The sequence below is a fragment of the Triticum urartu genome, chromosome 3A (assembly GCF_056163025.1).
Source record: "Triticum urartu cultivar PI428250 chromosome 3A, HENAU_Tu73, whole genome shotgun sequence".
NCBI classification, from domain to species: domain Eukaryota; kingdom Viridiplantae; phylum Streptophyta; class Magnoliopsida; order Poales; family Poaceae; genus Triticum; species Triticum urartu.
Window position 1 is genome coordinate 452,260,518 of NC_141875.1, and position 18,699 is coordinate 452,279,216.

The following is an 18,699-nucleotide window of genomic DNA, read 5'->3' on the forward strand; positions in this document are numbered from 1 at the left end:
AGTTTATGAACCATAGAAAAGTTGGAATACAGTTGGTTCAATACTATAAATAAATAATAAGTTCATTACAATACCTTTAAGTGGTGGTTTATTTTCTTTTACTAACGGAGCTCACGAGCTTTTCTTTTAAGTTTTGTGTTGTGAAATTTTCAAGTTTTGGGTAAAGATTTGATGGATTATGGAACAAGGAGTGGCAAGAGTCTAAGATTGGGGATGATCAAGGCACACCAAGGTAAAATCCAAGTACAACCAAAATCCTAAGCTTGGGGATGCCCCGGAAGGCATCCCTCTTTCGTCTTCGTCCATCGGTAACTTTACTTGGAGCTATATTTTTTATTCGCCAGATGTCGTGGGGTTGTCACGGCAGATGTCCTCGTGAAAGGACTTAGTCGTGGAGCCATCGCTACGGGTTATCTTAAAAGGGTTAAACCGGACAAGGGACACGGGGATTTTTATACTAGTTCGGCCCCTTCGATGAAGATAAAAGCCTATGTCTAGTTGTGTTGGTATTGCTAGGGTTTCGATGACCAGGGAGCGAATCCGCTTTGCCTGGCTCTCGAGTTGTTGTGTCTTGTCCCTAAACCGCTGCCGGCTCGTCCCTTTATATACATAGGTTGATGCCTGCCGGTTTACAGAGTCCCGAGGCCGGATCATAATCGTGTCTGGCTCGGTCTCTATCCTTCCTATCTTACAATGCAAGTTACATAATAAGGTCGATTTACATCTACAGGCCTTAACTCGCCTTTGGGACTTGGGCCTTTGTAAAGCGTCATCATTCTTAGGTCCTCATGGGCTTCTAATCTTCATAAAGTTAATCCGGCTACTCCTGGCCGGTTTACGTCCAGTAGTAATATCCCCAACATTAGGCCCCAGATTGGTTTGAACTTGTTCATGTCAATCTTCAACACTTAGAAAAATTCCTCCTTTGCATCTTCACCTTGATCTTGTAAACCGCCGTGACGTCATACTCCAGGGTCATGATAAACCGTCATGACATCACTTTGTTACTTAAAAAATGATATATCTCACCTTCAGTTAATGAGCCTCCGACAATCGAGGCGACCGTTCCTGTTAGGTATCCAATATTCCGACTCCTCGATTCTCGCGCCTGTCACCTCCCCCTTTACCTTATAAATAGGGCCAAGGGTCATTTCCTTTTCCCCCCTCCGTCTCTTCGCTTCTTCTTCCTCCTCACAACGCCTCTGCACTCGAGCGCCGCCGCCGTCGCCGAGCTTCGCTTCCGCCTCTCCGTTGGCCACTGCATCGACCTGGTTGCACCAGAGAGCCGCGGCGTACCTCCGCTGCTTCAACAGCCGTTGTAAGTCCTTCCCCTTCCTCCTTTGTAGATCTTCCTAGGGTTTCATTGTTCATCGAAGTTCATCGAAGCTCCGGCACTGTTCTTCCCTGTTCCTCCTTAGTCCATGGATAAAAACCTCAAGCTTGATATATTCCGTGTAATAGCTATAGCATTCCTTATCACAACAAAACCTTATGCGCATAAAAACCGATCTGGACCTTTGTGAACCGCTTCGGGGCCAACCTTTTTAGGTCTAAATCCTTTTGCTTTTCCTGTCTCACGGTAGATCCAAAATTTCCATGCAATCTTGTGAAACCTGTTTTTACCTTATTTAGCCGTTCTTGCCTTAGATCTGTATCTTCTTTATCACATAGGCGGTTTACCTTTGTAGAAAGCAATCTATCACATACCATTAGTCCCCTTGTAAACCGGCAATCCCTTTATCTCTGTTGTCATACTCCGGTTTAATAGTATGCATATACCTTTCTTCCGTTTATCGCTTTGTCATTCATCATTGTATCAGCCTCCAGTTTACGAAATTTACATACTTGGATTTATTTACCTTGTTGCACCTTATGCACCACTATGAATAAATTGTAAACCGGTATTTCTTTTCAGCTTTTCACTTGCAATGGCCAAGCAGTTTTATTCCTGCAACTAGGCTCCCTCCCGGGTTACCGAGGAGCAACTTAATGGAATGGTCAAAATTGGTACTTTACCAAAAAAGAATGAGATCCGGTGGCGAGTTCCTGGATCGGAGAACCCTCCTACTCCCAAGCAAGGTGAAGCAGTGGTGTTTGTTGACCACATAGGTCATGGCTTCAAACCGCCCGGATCGCAGTTTTTTCGAGATGTGCTTGCCAGTTTTCAGCTCCACCCTCAAGATATTGGACCCAACTCGGTATCCAATATATGCAACTTCCAAGTCTTCTGTGAAGTGTACTTACAAGAAGAACCAACAGTTGAGCTGTTCCGAGATTTCTTCCATCTGAATCGGCACACTGAATTTGTAGACGGACCCAACACTGAACTTGGTGGCGTCTCCATTCAAAAAAGAAAAGAGGTTGAATTTCCTCATGCCAAGCTGCACAGTCACCCCAAAGAGTGGAATCAAACTTGGTTCTACTGTAAAGACACCTCCCCTGAAGATGAGAACCCTCTGTCGGGTTACCGTGCCCACCGGCTTGCCAACACTCATCCACTTCCACAACGGCTAAGTGCTTAGGAACGGGCCTCATATGCACCTCAACTCGCCAAGCTAAGAGCCTTCTTGGCCAACGGTTCAACAGGTGTAGACTTTGTCCGTTACTGGATATCCTGGAGTATCTTGCCACTAAATCGCCGCTCCCGCTTAATGTGTGAGTATACTGGTGAATTAGAAGACTCCCAACGTCACATCAATATTCAGCTAACAGATGAAGAGGTCACTGAGGTCGTCAAGAAGATTTTGAATGAATCAGAAGCTGTCTGTCGCCAAACCGGACTAGCCCCTTTTTATACGCAAAACAAACCGCCTGCTGTGAGTATTGTTCCTTCGCTTTACACTTAATATCCTTACACTGTACAATCCTTGAATATCCATCTTTTTACCTTTAAACAGGATGATGATCCGTTTTGGAAGAAGAAACCTCAAGAGAAAGCGGCAAAACCTTCCCTCCCTAAAACCAAAGCCATCAAGAAAACCACAAAGCGGAAGGCATCTGAACGCATCAGTATGGATTTGGACGACGACCCGGATGAACCAGAAGTTGAGGTAGAACTTGATTCACTTGGTTCCCTTTTCATGCATCTCATTGACAATCATAATTATCAGGAGGACGTCGAGGGCAGCCAAGCTGACGATGTAGAGGTAATTATCCTTTCCTCCGGTTCAGACTCTCTGCCAACACAAAAAATCCGTCAAGCGGTCCGGAAAGTAAGCTTTTCACATCCTCTTGCTCATTTGGATCCAACATTTATTTTGAAGAAGCAGCAGCACGAGGCTCGCCGCACAACCCGGCACAGCGGCCAAAAGGTTACTTGACCGGTTTACCAACACTCCGGTTCGGAAACGCTGATCTGAGGTCTCACCCGCTTCTGACACTTCTTATCCCAAGGCGGACTATTTCCGACAACCTCTTAATCCGTATGATTCGAATTATCAGGTGACACCTCCTTCATCCTCTGGCGAGTCAACAACGACCCAACTCCCTCCTCTCAAAACTGTAGCTGGGTAAGTACTTCAACCCTTTATTTTGATGTTTCATACTTTATATACTATGCTTAACTTTCGCATCTTTCTCTGTTGTAGAGCCAAAGCCAGACCCAGCAAAAAGGCTCGGGTGAACAATCCGCCCGAAGACCAGGTGGTTCTTGAACCGGAGCAAACGGTTGAACCGGAGGGTCCAAATCCTGAAGCTACTTTTGATGAACCACCCCCTCAAGATCACAATATTGATGAACAACCAGAAGTTGACACTGCTGTGCCTGATGATGAACCGGCAGATCCAATCCGGGCGGATGATAGGTCTTCTAGTCCGGTGAGAGCTACTAACACTCCATCAGCTCCAGAAAAGGCTGCTGGAGACAAAGAAGGCGAGGTTATCATTACTGGCATTGGTCACACCTCTCCTGGCCATCCTGTAATCTTGGCCAAACATAGTGCCAAGGAAGAGCGTGCTGCCATGGAAAAAGGCAAATGGAGCACCGACTTGTCAAGCTATGTCCATCTCAGCGCTGAAGAACTCCACTCTGGTTTTCTAAACCGTCTGCACTCAAACCATGATTATGAAGCCGGTTTGGTGAACCTGGTGAAAGAGCGCTATGAGGTATTTTCATCACTTTCCTTTCTTGAATCCAAAGTACAAGCATCAACCCAAGTAGCCCCCAAGGGCCGGTTTATGATGTCAATCATAAACCGGGACTGTATAATACCTTCACTCTTGCAAACTTGTCCTCCATATACCAACTGATCTTTTGAAGTAAACCAGACGTGATCATTGTATTCCTGTAGTTTTTGCCTGTGTAGTCCCCAAGGGCCGGTTTATCTTTCCAAGGTGAACCGGGTCTTTAATCTGTGCATCCATTTGAACAGGTGTACATTAGCCCCCAAGTGTCAAGGATAATGCTTGCATTGTACTTGAGACTTGCAAATAAAAGTTTGATGATAGAACAAATAGGCATTACCCCCCAAGTACAAAGTACATAACTTGTTATACGCTTGGTACTTCAAAAATACACATCTCATTGTTGATATATCTTGCCTTTGCAGGCCGAGCTGAGTAAAAGGGATGCTCAAACCGCTGACCTTCAGGAGAACGTCAAATCTCAGCAAGCAGACGCTTCCAAGGCCAAGGAGGAGTTGACAAATGCCTTAGCAGCCATGGAAAGGCTGAAAGAGACCTTTAACAAAGAGCGTGCAGACTGGGAAACGGAAAAGGCCGGTTTAACAAAGAAGGCCGAGGACGCAGAGGCAGCCCTGAGGCCGGTGGTTGAAGAATTGACTGGTTTAAAGCGGCAAATTAATGCCATGACTTCTGTTGTGTTTGGTAAGTACTCTCTCATGAAGTTTTTGTAATTCGTAATATCTTATCAATGACTGGTTCACTGATGTTTAACCATGATAGGGACCCGCATTACTCATCTAGGCTCCGACATGCGGATGAAACTTAAAGTGACCTACACTTTGATAGAACAACTGTTTTCTGGATCCCAGCAAGCCATTTGCACTGTAGCTTATAACAAGCCCCCGCCATCGCTGATAAAAGAGACTATCGAAAAGCTGGCCATGCTACCCACCCGGATCAACGAACTGAAGAAATCAGCCGCAAGGTCAGGTGCACTGACCGCACTAATCCGGGCCAAGGCGTGGATTCCGGATCTTGAACCGGCAGATATCATCAAAGGGTATCCTGGTGTAAAAGAAGACGGTTCAGACTTCAATAATGACGATCTCCGAAGGCTGACAAAGGAGATGCGGCCTATAGCAAGCAAACTGGTGGAGGACACAGATCTGTCACATTTTCAACTGGTTTACAATGCTGAAGGGAAAAGATAGCCCGCACTGATTCATAGTGTAGAAGAGCTTGTTCCACCAATCCGTAAGCATACTTACGCTCCTGATATTGACCCTTCCAACCTTATTCATGAAGAAGCTATTTTTCAAGCCTTAATTGGAATCGACTGGTCAACGCCTAATTTCCAGCGACTGGGGAGGGATGAAGAGAACACGCCCACTCAAGATGACCCTCAATCGTCAAGCCGTCCAGATGAGGAATCCTAAACCGGTGGCCGGTTTACCAGTTGCAGTCTTCCGCTCTTGAAAACACTTATTCAATTTGGGGTATTGAAAGCACCTTGTAATAGGATAGTATGAACACCTTATCTGCCATGCCATCGAGCATGTTTGTGTTGCTTAATACTGAAAACTTGTCCTGCCTGTGGGATCTATTTATGCATAGTCCATTATGATTTATGTTCCTGCATATAAGAACTTGAAAGTGTCCTAGTGGTTTACCACTGGACGGGTCATGATGCCCAAAATATATACATAACTTGGATGGATAACCAAGATTTGTATTAACTAGATATAAAATAAATGATACCTGTGATATACCTTCGTTGGTTGACCAACTGTTGGTATAATAGGAATGAAAATACCCATGTGTAGGGTTGATGACTCCTTTCCCTCTTGCCGGTTCATGTAAGACCACACCGGTTTGTTCATATAATGCCGGTGACTTGTAGCCAAAACCAGACCGGAGCAATTTGTTGCCGGTTTAGAATTGATCATGTACTGACAACTGGGCGTTGAAAGCCATGCCGGGTTGTAATAAACACCGGTTTATCAGAAATATTCGTAAGTCCCTTATCAAAAGATATTAAAAACAACAAATAAAAAAGAAATATACAAGGCTTTTCATGGGCTGCCAGGCCCTAAATCGAGGCTTTTCATGGGCTGCCAGGCCGCTGAGTTAAACCATTTTGCAAAGCCTTTTAAGATGGACCTCAATCTTTAACCAATCACCATTTTAACTTTGACAAGTTCAGGGTCCATGAGATTGACTTGTCAAACATTCGATGGGTCATACCAGGTTTACCTAGACGGAGTGGCTTACTTAAAGAGGCGGGATAACCTGGGGTTTTAGGTGAATACACCTGGCTTCCAAGCCTGGCTTGATAGCCTATTACAAGGGTGCAAGCTCGTTGTTCTTTGAGAAGCAAGGAGCCCCCAGGTAATATTTGAGTTGTGCTCAGTGGTTACCTATGTTTGAGTTGTGCTTGGTGCAACAGACTCTCTTTGGTTCCACATAATTTCCTTTTGGCTTTAAGCCTATCAAGAGGTGTAGCTATGGTGTGAAGACAACCAAGCCCCCTAGTGATATCCCTTTTTGGTTTTAAACCGATCAAGAGGTGTAGCTATGGTTCGAATACGACCAAGCCCCCTAGTGACTTTATATCTGTGTGGCCTTATGGGCCGGGTTAATAAAACTCCGCTTTGTCAGTAGAAACCCCTGTGAAACCACACATGATGTAAAAAAGGAATCGAGACCCCGCTTTAGCCGAGGCTCTGGGTTATTATATAATATATACATTGTCATAACTATGTACATAAGAAGAGCCTGTGGCTCAAGTATAGTAAGGCCGAAGAAGGGCTATATTCCATGACCGCTTTGTCTCCTCCTCCGATTTACGTGAGTCTTTGTGCTCTCGAATATCAATAAGGTAGTATGACCCGTTGTGTAGGTTTTTGCTGACCACAAAAGGTCCTTCCCAAGGTGGGGATAACTTGTGCATATCAGTTTGATCCTGGATGAGCCGGAGCACCAGATCACCCTCTTGACAAGTTCTGGTTTTAACCCGGCGGCTGTGATAACGCCGGAGATCTTGTTGATAAATCGCCGAACGTGCCGCTACGAGATCACGCTCCTCATCTAACAGGTCCAGTGAGTCCTGACGTGCCTTCTCATTGTCAGCTTCAACATAAGCCGCCACACGGGGCGAGTCATGACGGATTTCACTAGGAAGAACCGCCTCTGCTCCATAAACCATGAAGAAAGGTGTATAACCCGTTGATCTGTTTGGCGTGGTGTTGATACTCCATAACACAGAAGGTAACTCCTCCACCCAACAACCCGGTGTCCGCTTTAAAGGAACCATAAGCCGGGGTTTGATACCTCTCAAAATTTCTTGATTTGCCCTCTCAGCTTGACCATTAGACTGGGGGTGAGCCACTGACGCTATATCAAGCCAGATGTGCTCACGTTGACAAAATTCCTCCATCTCACCCTTAGATAGATTAGTACCGTTATCCGTGATAATGCTGTGTGGAAAGCCAAACCGGAAGATCACCTTCTTGATGAATTGAACTGCCATGGCTACATCACACTTATTGACTAGCTCTGCATCTACCCACTTGGTAAACTTGTCAACCGCCACCAACAGGTGGGTCTTTTGTCCTTGGATCTCTTAAAGGGTCCAACCATATCGAGCCCCCAAGTTGCAAACGGCCAAGTGATTGGAATCATTCTCAACTCCTGAGCCGGAACATGAGCGCGCGTGCAAATTTCTGACAACCGTCACACCTTTTGACTAAATCCTCAGCATCAGCATGAGCCGTCAACCAATAGAAGCCGTGACGAAAAGCCTTAGCCACCAAGGATTTTGAACCGGCGTGGTGACCACAATCTCCTTCGTGGATTTCTCGCAAAATCTCACAACCCTCTTGAGGAGACACACAACGCTGAATTACTCCTGCAACGCTGTAATGATGTAACTCCCCATTGATAATGGTCATTGACTTGGATCGCCGGATTATCTGCCGGGCCAAGTTTTCATCCTCCGGTAACTTGCCCCGGTTCATGTATGCCAAGTATGGGACTGTCCAATCCGGTATAACATGCAAAGCCGCCACCAACTGGGCCTCCGGGTCAGGAATAGCCAACTCCTCTTCTGTGGGTATCTTGACCGACGGATTATGCAGTACGTCGAGGAAGACATTAGGTGGCACCGGTTTACGCTGAGAGCCCAGACGACTTAAAGCGTCCGCTGCTTCATTCTTTCGCCGGTCTATATGGTCAACTTGATAACCCTTGAATGACCAGCCACTATGTCCACCTCTCATCGATATGCAGCCATGAGTGGGTCCTTAGAATCCCAAGTGCCAGATACCTGTTGAGCCACCAGGTCCGAGTCACCGAAGCACTTAACCCGGCTTAAGTTCATCTCTTTAGCCATCTGAAGACCATGGAGTAAGGCCTCACACTCAGCTGCATTGTTAGTGCAAGGGAACATTAAGCGAAGAACATAACAAAACTTGTCACCTCGTGGGGAAGTTAATATGACTCCAGCCCCCGAGCCCTCCAATTGCCTGGATCCATCAAAGTGAATAGTCCAATAAGTGTTGTCTGGCTTTTCCTCTGGTGCCTGCAACTCTGTCCGATCATTGATGAAGTCCACGAGTGCTTGAGATTTAATCGCTGTGCGAGGTGTATACTTGAGTTCGTGAGGTCCAAGCTCAATAGCCCACTTGGCAATCCGGCAGTCACCTCTCTGTTTTGTATGATATCTCCCAAAGGGGCTTAACTAACCACTGTGATAGGATGACCCTAAAAATAGTGTTTGAGCTTCCGGCTTGCCATAAAAACTCCATACACCAGCTTCTGCCAATGCGGATACCTCTGCTTTGATTCGATAAGCACCTCACTGATATAATAAACCGGCCGTTGAACCAGATACTCCTTTCCAGCCTCCTTGCGCTCCACAACTATAGCCACACTAACAACCCGTGCATTAGTAGCCACATATAGCAGTAAAGGCTCTTTATCGATCGGAGCCGCAAGCATAGGCGGTTTAGCTAACTGCCTCTTCGGATCCTCAAACGCTTTATCAGCCGCATCGCTCCAGACAAAGTCATCCGTTTTATTTAGCATCTGATATAAAGGGATAGCCTTCTCCCCAAGACGACTGATAAACCGGCTCAAAGCCGCAATCCGACCCGCCAGACGCTGAACCTCATTGATACATGCCAGTTTAGCCAGAGAGGTGATAGCCGTGATCTTCTCCGGATTAGCCTCAATGCCCCTGTTAGACACCATAAAACCCAAGAGCTTGCCTGCCGGAACACCAAAGACACATTTGTCCGGATTAAGCATCATCTTATAAACCCGGAGATTGTCAAAGGTTTCTCTCAAGTCATCTATCAATGTTTCCTCCTTCCTAGACTTTACTACAATATCATCCACATATGCGTGAACATTGCGCCCAATCTGCTTATGAAGACAATTCTGAACACAGCGCTGATAAGTCGCCTGGGCGCTCTTGAGCCCAAAGGGCATGGAGACATAGCAGAAGGCTCCAAAGGGAGTTATAAAAGATGTCTTCTCCTGGTCCTTAACTGCCATTTTGATCTGATGATAACCAGAGTAAGCATCCAAAAAACACAAACGGTCACAACCCGCCGTAGTGTCAATAATCTGATCAATACGAGGGAGGGCAAAGGGATCTGCTGGGCAAGCCTTGTTCAAACCTGTATAGTCCACACACATACGCCAAGTGTCGTTTTTCTTAAGAACCAGCACCGGATTAGCCAACCACTCCGGGTGAAAGACCTCCACGATAAATCCTGCGGCCAATAGCCGAGCTACCTCCTCACCGATAGCCTTACACCTTTCTTCGTTGAAGCGGCGGAGAAACTGTCTGACCGGTTTAAACTTAGGATCTATATTAAGTGTGTGCTCAGCGAGTTCCCTCGGTACACCTGGCATGTCAGAAGGCTTCCATGCAAAGATGTCCCGATTCTCATGGACGAACTCGATGAGCGCGCTTTCCTATTTGGGATCCAGGTTAGCGCTGATGCTAAACTGCTTGGATGAATCGCTAGGAACAAAATCAACCATCTTAGTGTCTGTGGCCGATTTAAACTTCAACGCCGGGTCATGCTCCGTAGTTGGCTTTTTCAAATAAGTCATGTCTGCCGGATCAACCTTGTCTTTATAAAACTTCAGCTCTTCTGTGGCACAAACCGACTCAGCGTAAGCCGCATCACCTTCCTCACATTCCAAAGCAATCTTCCTGCTCCCATGTACTGTGATGATCCCCTTATGACCTGACATCTTAAGCTGCAGATAAACATAACACGGCCTCGCCATGAACTTGGCATAAGCCGGTCGCCCAAACAGGGCATGATACAGACTCTTGATTTTCACCACCTCAAAAGTCAATGTTTCTGACCTTGAATCATGATCATCTCCAAATGCCACCTCTAGGGCTATCTTGCCCACTGGATACGCAGACTTACCGGGCACCACACCATGAAAAACGGTGTTCGACGGTTTAAGATTCTTATCTGTCAACCCCATATGGCGGAAGGTATCATAATAAAGAATATTTATACTGCTTCCCCCATCCATAAGCACCTTGGTGAACTTATACCCCCCAACCTGAGGTGCCACCACTAAGGCCACATGACCCGGATTATCATCCCGAGGTGGGTGATCCTCTCTACTCCATAAAATGGGCTGCTCGGACCAGCACAGATACTGAGGCACCGCCGGTTCAACAGAGTTTACTGCCCTCTTGTGAAGCTTCTGATTGCATTTACACAAGCTAGTGGTAAAGACATGATACTGCCCACTATTCAATTGCTTCGGATTTCTCTGATAACCCGACTGCTGCTGCTGCTGATTCCCCTGATGGTTATAACCTCCTTGATTGCCCTGGTTCCCTTGATGGCCATGTCCGGTTTGATTACCTTGGAATCCTGAACGGAGCTGCCACCTCCGTAACTCGTCCCATGAAAACTGCCTCCTGAACCGTCGGGCGGGCCATTGTCATATTGAAACATATTGGAATTCTTAAACTCCCACATAATGAAACAATCCTTCCAAAGATGTGAAGCGGGTCTTTCTTTTGATCCGTGCTTTGGAGAAGGTTGATTTAACAGGCACTCCAGATTGGGGCCTGACCCTCCGCCCCTCTGGGGCTGTTTACCCTTACGATGTTGACCATTGTCCAGCGCATTGGTGTTAGCCATGAAGTCCAAACTATTGTCTGCCTTGCACTTACCGTTATTCCCATGACCTGCCGGATTGTGCTGCTGCCCCTTGGTATTGCCATTCTTTTTCCCTTTCCCCGGTTTGTCATCCTCAAAATCAGGGTCTTTGGTACTATCTGAATCAGCGTATTTCACCAGAGCAGCCATAAGGGTTGACATGTCATTGCAGTGACGTTTGAGCCTCCCTAGCTTCAATTTTAATGGTGTAAACCGGCAGTTGCCCTCCAACGTCAAAACTGTTGTATCCACATTGATGCGGTCTGATGAATGCAAAATAGCTGAGACTCACTTTACCCAACGCGTCGTAGACTCCCCCTCCTCTTGAACACAAGCAGCTAGGTCCACAATTGACATAGGCTGCTTACATGTATATTTGAAATTCTGGATAAACCGGTGTTTTAACTCAGCCCATGACCCGACAGAGTTAGCTGGTAAGCTCTTTAACCAAATTCGAGTTGTCCCCTCCAACATCATGGTGAAATATTGTAACGCCCACGATGCGGCTATAGCTCCCACGTGTCGAAGCATGACTTAGAAGCATAACCGCATTGTAAGAAATGTCGCAAGTGAGGTAATCTTCACAACAACCCATGTAATGATTAAGGGAAAAGATACATAGTTGGCTTACACTCGCCACATCACACAATAGCATAAATATCATTACATTCATCCAGTTACACGCAAGGTCCAACTACGGAACCAAAATAAAGAACAACCCCAACTGCGACAAAGTCCCCGATTGCCCCAACTGGGCACCACTACTGATCGTCTGGAAAAGAAACGTAGTATCGTCCTGAGTCCTCATCGAACTCCCACTTGAGCTCAGCTGAATCTCCTGGAGCGATATCATCGGTCCCTGCATCTGGTTTTGGAAGTAATTTGTGAGTCACGGGGACTCAGCAATCTCACACCCTCGCGATCAAGACTATTTAAGCTTATAGGAAGGGTAAAAGTATGAGGTGGAGCTGCAGCAAGCGACTAGCATATATGGTGGCTAACATACGCAAAAGAGAGCGAGAAGAGAAGGCAAAGGCACGGTCGATGAACTATGATCAAGAAGTGATCCTAGAACAACCTACGTTCAAGCATAACTCGAGACCGTGTTCTCTTCCCGGACTCCACCGAAAAGAGACCATCACGGCCACACACTCAGTTGATTCATTTTAATTAAGTTAAGTTTAAGGTTATTTATAACCGGACATTAACAAATTCCCATCTGCCCATAACCGCGGGCACGACTTTCTAAAGTTCAAATCCCTGCAGGGGTGTCCCAACTTAGCCCATCACAAGCTCTCACGGTCAACGAAGGATATTCCTTCTCCCAAGACAATCCGATCAGACTCAGAATCCCGGTTACAAGACATCTCGACAATGGTAAAACAAGTCCAGCAAAGCCGCCCGAATGTGCCGACAAATCCCGATAGGAGCTGAACATATCTTGTTCTCAGGGCACACTCAGATGAGCGCTCCGTACAACTAAAACCAAACCTCGAGTTTCCCCGGGGGGGCACTGCAAAGGGCTCTAGTTTGGACCAACACTCAGAGGAGCACTGGCCCGGGGGGTTTAAATAAAGATGACCCTCGGGCCCCGGAAACCCAAGGGAAAAAGAGGCTAGGTGGCGAATGGTAAAACCAAGGTTGGGCCTTGCTGGAGGAGTTTTATTCAAGGCGAACTGTCAAGGGGTTCCCATTATAACCCAACCATGTAAGGAACGCAAAATTAAGGAACATAACACCGGTATGACGGAAACTAGGGCGGCAAGAGTGGAACAAAACACCAGGCATAAGGCCGAGCCTTCCACCCTTTACCAAGTATATAGGTGCATTAAAATATAAAAGAAGATATAATAATGATATCCCAACAATGAACATGTTCCAACAAGGAACAAACTCCAATCTTCACCTGCAACTAGCAACGCTATAAGAGGGGCTGGGCAAAGCGGTAACATAGCCAAACAACGGTTTGCTAGGACAAGGTGGGTTAGAGGTTTGACATGGCAATATAGGAGGCATGATAAACAAGTGGTAGGTATCGTAGCATAGGCATAGCAATAGAGCGAGCATCTAGCAAGCAAAGATATAAGTGATTTCGAGGGTATGGTCATCTTGCCTGCAAAGTTCTCCGAGTTGACATTAGCCTGATCCTCGTAAACGTACTCAACGGGCTCCTCGATCACGTACTCGTCTCCCGGCTCTACCCAAGCAAGAATAACAAGCAAAGGAAGACACAATCAACCACGTGCAATGCACAAACAACATGATGCAAAACATGTCATGATATGCGGGGTGTGATATGCGATGCATATGCATGATTTGGAAGGGAAAGATTGAACCTGAACTCAACTTGGAAATCCAAGAGTGCCACTGGAAAGGGGAGTTGATTTTGGTCAAAATCGATATAAAGATCACCGGAATCGGATACACGGATTGGAAATGGCAAGCAAAACAAATATGGCACCGGTCTGTGATTAACATCACGAGGCCATCTAAATGCATCAAGAACAACATGCTACAACACTCTAACATAGCAAAAAAATACATGGCAGGGATCCACTCAAGATGCTTGACAAAAGATGAACACTGAGCTACGGCTAATTCACTCAATAGCAGGTTCAAACAAGCATGGCAAAAGTGCAAAAGATATCAGGTTTCAGACTTAGTGAAATTAACAACAAGTCAGGAAATTAATATCAGGAAGCAATGTTTAGAGCAAGATAACAACATGCTATAGGAACATATCATGGCAAAGTAAGGCATGGCATGAAGCTACTCAAAGCATACAACAAAAGTCCCTTACTGACCATGAGCCAAAAGGGATCAGAAAATACAATGGCATCCATGTGAACATAGCAATTAACGTTAACTCAGGGTGCAAGCGGCGCGGGACATCCCGCTCGGCCGCCACGCCGCCCCACAAAAATAGCCCACAAAATGTCGTTGGGCTGACTGCCTCGTGTGTAACGGGCCCAAGCGGTCACGCTGCTGAGTCCAGCGGGCTTGTCGCAATCCCGCATATCCCGCATATCCCGCATAAGTCCTAACCTAGCTTCAAACAAAAAACCTAGTGCCTACCCACGATGGCGGCGGCGGCGGCTGCTGCTTCGCCCACCTGACGCTTTTCCTTCGCCACCTCCTCGACGACGGCCTGCTCCTCGCTGCTGACGCCCTCCACCTCCCGGCCACCCTCGCCTCCGGCGCCACCTCCAAGTCCCCTCCCAATTTGTGCGCACGCCCCGACGGCCTGCTGCGAAACTTCGACGTCCTCGCCGGGTACGGGCTTCTCCCCCTTCCCCTTCCCCTTTCTTGCTCTGGTTCAAGGTTGCGTCCTCGCCCAACGACTGGTCCACTGGTTGATTAGTTACGGGGGATTCATCGTTGCTGCGGTTTCCTGATGTCACGGATCTGCTATTCGTGTTGTTAGCCTGGTAGGCTGTGCTTGTGGGCGTAGATGTGCGAGAATCTTGGAGCGGTCGATTTGTAGGCTGCTGTCCCTTTCTTGACAGAATTTCAAGCCATATAAAGTGTTATCATCTTTGGTATTCTCATTAAGTTGATGTATATGATGCAGTGCTCATGTATGTTTTGCCTGGGTGTAGGTTCCTTGCGTTCCTATGATATACGGTCAGAAGAACTCCTTGTTTATTGAGCAATCATGGTGGTGTCGACGGCGCCATCTCCACATTGGGACTGCCCTACTGAAATCCTCGATGGAGATGTTGTCCCTCCACTGCCTCCCTCACATGCTGAAGCTGTGGTTTCTCCATCGCTTCCCTCCTTGATTGGAGCTGCTGTTTCGTCACCTTCCGCTTCAGCAAGGGCTCCTGCAACCTTGCCGCGCCCTTTCCCATCCTCCAAGAACAAAGGGCATGAATCCAAGAACAAAGGGCATGTGTCAACTGATGAAGTCGATGCAGCTGCAACACTTTGTTCCCTTGTCCCAATGACCCAAGATCCTCACCAAGGTACATGTATCTCCCTTGCCTTTTAATCTTGATGGGTCATCTACTCTCTGTTTGTATTAGTAGCTTGGACAGAGAGAGGGTGAACTGAGATAGTTCTTTTGAATAGTTCATATGTTTACATACATGAGAGCTCAAGAACTACTAGATGTAGAGATTGGAAATGCAAATGTTAATTTATATATTATTTGCAATTGGGCCCAGTATTGTTTGCAACTAGATACAAATTAATTGAAAATTGTGCTCTTACTTATGCATTATTTGTATGATTGAAAACAGGTTACTCAGGAGAAAAGCAAAGACTCGCAAAGAAGAGGCTGAGGTCACCGTTACTGGTGCCCATAGTGGGATCCCCAGGGGTTAATGTCGTGTTATCTCAGGCATCTCCAAGATTAGGTGTGAAACGATCATCGCCAACACTGCCTCAGATTCCTCGTAAGTTTTAATGTCTATTCTGCACACACGTTAAGTTTTAATGTCAATTGTGTGCATATCGCAAATGTCTTGGCATAAGTTATTTGTTCATCTCAAATTCCTTAGGTCTTTCACATAAAAGAAAAAGAAGGAAACTTAAATTTGAAATCTGGAATGATTATGATCCTGTGTATGATGGCAACAAAATCAAGGAAGCACACTGTAAATATTGCAAGAGAGTTTTTATTTGTACAAGAATAGCTGGTACTAGTCAATGCATCAGGCATTTGTTAGTTTGTGAGGAAAGAGCGAAGGTCAATGAGTTTCTCGACTCGATTAAATCAGCCATGCCACAACCTGATCCAAACAGTGGAGAAAAATGGAAATATGACCCCGACAGAGCACATTGGGAGTTGATGAGGATGATTGTCATTCATGAATTGCCATTCTCCATAGTGGAATATGATAGGTTTAGGCGATTCGTGCATAGTCTGAATCCAACATTTGAGGTGGTGTCTAGTGTTGGGGAATGTAATAATTTCAAAAATTTCCCTACGCACACGCAAGATCATGGTGATGCATAGCAATGAGGGGAGAGTGTGATCTACGTAATCTTTGTAGATCGACAACGGAAGCATTTGGTTGATGTAGTCGTACGTCTTCACGGCCCGACCGATCAAGCACCGAAACTACGGCACCTCCGAGTTTTAGCACACGTTCAGCTCGATGACGATCCCCGGACTCCGATCCAGCAAAGTGTCGGGGAAGAGTTCCGTCAGCACGACGGCGTGGTGACGATCTTGATGTAATACTGTTGCAGGGCTTCGCCTAAGCACCGCTACAATATTATCGAGGACTATGGTGGCTGGGGGCGCCGCACACGGCTAAGGAAAAGATCACGTGGATCAACTTGTGTTTCTCTGGGGTGCCCCTGCCTCTGTATATAAAGGACTAAGGGGGGGGGGGGTTGCGGCCGGCCAAGGAGGGCGCGCCAGGAGAGTCCTACTCCCTCTGGGAGTAGGATTCCCCCCCCCCCCCCCCAATCCTAGTTGGAATAGGATTCGCGGAGGGGGGAAAAGAGAGAGAGGGGCCGGCCCCCTCTCCTTGTCCTATTCGGACCAAGGGAGGGGAGGGGCGCGCGGCCCATGTAGGGCTGCCTCTTCTCTTTTCTACTAAGACCCATCATGGCCCATATAGCTCCCGGGGGGTTCCGGTAACCTCCCGGTACTCCGGTAAAATCCCGATTTCATTCGGAACACTTCCGATATCCAAACATAGGCTTCCAATATATCAATCTTTATGTCTCGACCATTTCGAGACTCCTCGTCATGTCCGTGATCACATTCGGGACTCCGAACAAACTTCGGTACATCAAAATGCATAAACTCATAATATAACTGTCATCGTAACCTTAAGCGTGCGGACCCTACGGGTTTGAGAACAATGTAGACATGACCGAGACATGTCTCCGGTCAATAACCAATAGCGGAACCTGGATGCTCATATTGGCTCCTACATATTCTACGAAGATCTTTATCGGTCAGACCGCATAACAACATACGTTGTTCCCTTTGTCATCGGTATGTTACTTGCCCGAGATTCGATCGTCGGTATTCCAAATACCTAGTTCAATCTCGTTACAGGCAAGTCTCTTTACTCGTTCTGTAATACATCATCCCGCAACTAACTCATTAGTTGCAATGCTTGCAAGGCTTAAGTGATGTGCATTACCGAGAGGGCCCAGAGATACCTCTCCGACAATCGGAGTGACAAATCCTAATCTCGAAATACGCCAACCCAACATGTACCTTTGGAGACACCTGTAGAGCTCCTTTATAATCACCCAGTTACGTTGTGACGTTTGGTAGCACACAAAGTGTTCCTCTGGTAAACGGGAGTTGCATAATCTCATAGTCATAGGAACATGTATAAGTCATGAAGAAAGCAATAGCAACATACTAAACGATCGGGTGCTAAGCTAGTGGAATGGGTCATGTCAATCAGATCATTCACTTAATGATGTGATCCCGTTAATCAAATAACAACTACTTGTTCATGGTTAGGAAACATAACCATCTTTGATTAATGAGCTAGTCAAGTAGAGGCATACTAGTGACACTTTGTTTGTCTATGTATTCACACATGTATTATGTTTCCGGTTAATACAATTCTAGCATGAATAATAAACATTTAAGGAAATAAATAATAACTTTATTATTGCCTCTAGGGCATATTTCCTTCAGTCTCCCACTTGCACTAGAGTCAATAATCTAGATTACACAGTAATGATTCTAACACCCATGGAGCCTTGGTGCTGATCATGTTTTGCTCGTGGAAGAGGCTTAGTCAACGGGTCTGCAACATTCAGATCCGTATGTATCTTGCAAATCTCTATGTCTCCCACCTGGACTAGATCCCGGATGGAATTGAAGCATCTCTTGATGTGCTTGGTTCTCTTGTGAAATCTGGATTCCTTTGCCAAGGCAATTGCACAAGTATTGTCACAAAAGATTTTCATTGGACCCGATGCACTAGGTATGACACCTAGATCGGATATGAACTCCTTCATCCAGACTCCTTCATTTGCCGCTTCTGAAGCAGCTATGTACTCCGCTTCACATGTAGATCCCGCTACAACGCTTTGTTTAGAACTGCACCAACTGACAGCTCCGCCGTTTAATGTAAACACGTATCCGGTTTGTGATTTAGAATCGTCCGGATCAGTGTCAAAGCTTGCATCAACGTAACCTTTTATGATGAGCTCTTTGTCACCTCCATATATGAGAAGCATATCCTTAGTACTTTTCAGGTATTTCAGGATGTTCTTGACCGCTGTCCAGTGATCCACTCCTGGATTACTTTGGTACCTCCCTGCTAGACTTATAGCAAGGCACACATCAGGTCTAGTACACAGCATTGCATACATGATAAATCCTATGGCTGATGCATAGGGAACATCTTTCATATTCTCTCTATCTTCTGCAGTGGTCGGGCAT

The 18,699-nt window shown here is 46.2% G+C and overlaps 1 protein-coding gene across 1 annotated transcript; it reads left to right on the plus strand.

Annotated features, from left to right (window-relative positions):
* The first annotated feature begins 4,658 nt into the window (after window positions 1-4,658).
* On the plus strand, window positions 4,659-5,333 carry LOC147980038 (uncharacterized). The gene is made up of 2 exons (XM_087516819.1): window positions 4,659-4,824; window positions 4,903-5,333. Exons 1-2 carry the CDS (start codon window positions 4,659-4,661, stop codon window positions 5,331-5,333), a joined length of 597 nt encoding a protein of 198 aa, XP_087372945.1.
* The last annotated feature ends 13,366 nt before the right edge of the window (window positions 5,334-18,699 follow it).